Here is a 3,441-nt window from a genome sequence, read left to right on the forward strand (position 1 = left end):
TTATTTATTACTATATATATATATATATATATATATATATATATATATATAGAATTAATTTGTATTAATTAATTAATAGTTTTTCGTATTTATGTTATGTTTTTATGTTATGTTTTATCATTTTTATACATATTACAAAGAATTATAGATAGAATTATAGATACATATTACAGAGAAGTCAACGTTCATTTTAACAATCAATTAAAATAATTACTTCAACTAATTAAAATTAATTAATCGGTACTTTAATTGCATTTTCGATATATTTCTCTATCCTATACTTATGTGCTATTAATAAAGAAGCCAATTAGTTAGTAATTATATCCATTATTTTAATTTGATAAGAGATACAGATATGATTTTTTTTGCTATGCTGGCGGTGTCAACCTAATGTAATTTAAAGTTTAACAAAGCAACGAGTAATAGAACTCCTTTAATCGATCTATGTACATATCGGAGGAGCGTGAAACAGAAAGGGCTACATCGTCTTCGCGTTAGTGGAGAAAAGTATTAGTCTCAAGCCGTTTGCATAAGGTATATGTAGAAAAATGTGCAAATATTTTAACATGTTATTATGATACATTAATCTTGCTCGTTTGCTCAAGTCAATTAGAAGTTTTAGCGCAGAGAGAGTGCTGACCTTATTATGCTCCGCGACCGCCGTTATCCTATTAGGATTAAAAATTTGATTCATCTTTATCGCAGACGAGATAATGGAGAATCCGATACCATGCGGCTCCGGAGGCTTCCAGTGCAGTCAGTCCTACTACTGCAGCAAACAATTTTGGGAGGGCCCTAATTACGGCATCACAAATTTTGACAATTTTGGACTGTCCATGCTCACGGTCTTCCAATGCATCACTCTCGAAGGCTGGACGGACGTGCTTTACAATGTAAAATCATTGCATGTGTAATAACCATGTTTTTGTTGTATTTGGTAGAATAATTCATATAATAGTCTTATCTAATCAAGTACTAATACGAGAAAAACCTTAGACCTTTTACCCTTTATTATGGGTTTCTGTATTAATTCGTGTTATTATATATTGGATCAGTGCAAAAGTTTGTATCAATTTATTATTCAAACAGCTGCTATTTTGTTAAAAATAAAATAAATCTTACTCTATCTGAGAGAATTAAAAAATCAATTTTTTAAAATTGTGATGGTTTTGATAGAGTTATGAGCAATCAAAGTCAAAATTGGCAAAATATTCATTTCATTTAATTTGCAACTCAGGAATAAAAAATCGTAGAAACATTTTTAAAAAACGATTTTATAGAAAAAGTTTCAAGCTTTTTCACTACAGTCGAAAATTTGCTCAAATTTTTTTGGGCACGCTACAGACTTACAAAGAAAAGAAAATTTTTAATTTTGAGTTCGTAGTTTTCTATATATAAAAATTACAAAACTCACATAAATTAAAAAAATATAGTAACCATTCGAAAGTAGAGATTTCAAGCTTTGAAATTCTTTTTTTAAATTTAAATTTCGTTTATTTTTAACAACATTGCAGCTGTTTGAACTTTGAATAATAAATCGGGCACGAATTTTTGCATTGATCCCATTAAAGACTCTATATACTAGCTATATATTTTTTTGTAAAAGTTTTAGACATCGTTGATTTTAAATAATAAAAAAAAATCACAAGCAGAATCCTTCGAGAAACTAATTCTCTTCATAATTTTGATTTATATGATAGATCGAGGATGCGATGGGAAATTCGTGGCAATGGATATACTTTATTTCAATGGTCATCCTAGGGGCTTTCTTCGTGATGAATCTAATTCTCGGTGTGTTGTCCGGGTAAGTTGTTGAGAAAAATTTTGTCCTACAGACAGAATTCGTTATAAAAAGAATATCTACGTCCAAAGTTTTTATATTTGTTTAATTTAATTTTACGAAATATTGAAAATAATAAATTTTAAATATCATGTACAGATATATAAATGCGATATTTATTGATATATAATAGTATAGAATAATTTTTATATAATAGTATAGAATAATTTTTAATTTCCGCGATGCTTAAATTTATTTTATTAGTTTTATTTTATTATTAGTTACAAAATACAACAGGTAATAAGCTTTGAACATAAGATATTAAGCCAATAAGCCAATTACGAATCAAATGTCAGAAAAATCATCTATTGGTTGATTTCTTAAAACTTAAGGCTACACCTATTATGTTTCGGGATATTGAAGATTGCTTTAATCTGCCGAAGCAGCTTTTAACATCTATCTTTGCGAAGTTTTGCAATCCTTGATGAGGGAGAAAGGGAGATCAAGATAAAAATATCCCTTTCTTAGGTTGATATCACACATACACACGCACACACTCCATTGCGTATCGGTAAAGGATTCGCGGTTAATCGAGGTGTGAAAACGATATCGATGACAAGCGCGATTTAACTTCCTTCCCTTTTTACGTTTTATCCTTAACATCACACGCGCAAACACTCTCGTTATCGGAAACGTCGCAAAATGCAAGTTTGAAATATGTTTCAAAGATTGCTCGAAAATAAGTCAAAATATCGATGAAATGTTAGAAATATATGTTTCTTAATGTTTCGAGATTCAATAAAAAGAATAAACAGTGCCGATTAATTATGCAAATAATAAAATTTCCTTTAGTTTAACAGAATATGAAATTTTATGTATTAAAATTTATACCGGAAGATATTAAACTTTTTATGGAGACGCGCGTTCATCAAGAAGCGTTATTCTTAGAATAATTAGATCTGTAGTAACATGGATCGATTCTGTTTTACTTGTATAAAAGAAGAAAGACCGTGAACGTCGGAAGACAGCATTTCGCTAGATGTTTTCCGATACGAAAGCCGTATTTACATCATACTTGTCCTTGTTCGAATGAGATCGAAGAAACGCAGACAAATAAAGAAGATTCCTTTTCACGCGCATCTCGATTTCCGTTTCATTGCCTTTGAATGTTCCAATTACATGTCTCTCACATCGTATCTCTAGTCACGACGCGGCATGACCGTATATACACTTGTCCTGCTTTCGTACAGTGAATTTTCTAAGGAGAGAGAGAAAGCAAAGGCGCGCGGCGACTTCCACAAGCTCAGGGAAAAACAGCAGATCGAGGACGATCTTAGGGGGTACCTCGACTGGATAACGCAAGCCGAGGATATCGAGCCAGAAACCGATGAACCAAAAATGTTACAAGATGGAAAAAGTACGTATTTATGTACAAAGGAAGAGAGAGAATTTTCTAAAAAAAATCAAAGTGTACACTGAAAATAGAATTCTAAGTAATAATTATCAAAGTAATGAAATTTCAATCAAATGTTCGGTTACTATAACTAAAAATAATTTGGTTTTATACGCTATTGTATAAATAGAAGTTAAATATAATAAAAAATAATTTGAGATATATATATATATATATATATATATATATATATATATATATATATATA

General features: G+C 30.1%; 1 protein-coding gene across 1 annotated transcript in view; it reads left to right on the forward strand.

Annotated features, from left to right (window-relative positions):
* LOC105617695 (voltage-dependent calcium channel type D subunit alpha-1-like) overlaps positions 1-3,441 on the forward strand; it is a 23,279-nt gene that overhangs the window by 10,935 nt on the left and 8,903 nt on the right. The window contains exons 6-9 of the mRNA XM_012199254.1: positions 706-893; positions 1,701-1,804; positions 3,031-3,197; positions 3,290-3,309. Coding sequence (XP_012054644.1) covers positions 706-893; positions 1,701-1,804; positions 3,031-3,197; positions 3,290-3,309 — 479 coding nt within the window. The remainder of the gene's footprint in view (positions 1-705; positions 894-1,700; positions 1,805-3,030; positions 3,198-3,289; positions 3,310-3,441) is intronic.

The sequence above is a fragment of the Atta cephalotes genome (genome assembly GCF_000143395.1).
Source record: "Atta cephalotes unplaced genomic scaffold scaffold00001, whole genome shotgun sequence".
Lineage (NCBI taxonomy): Eukaryota > Metazoa > Arthropoda > Insecta > Hymenoptera > Formicidae > Atta > Atta cephalotes.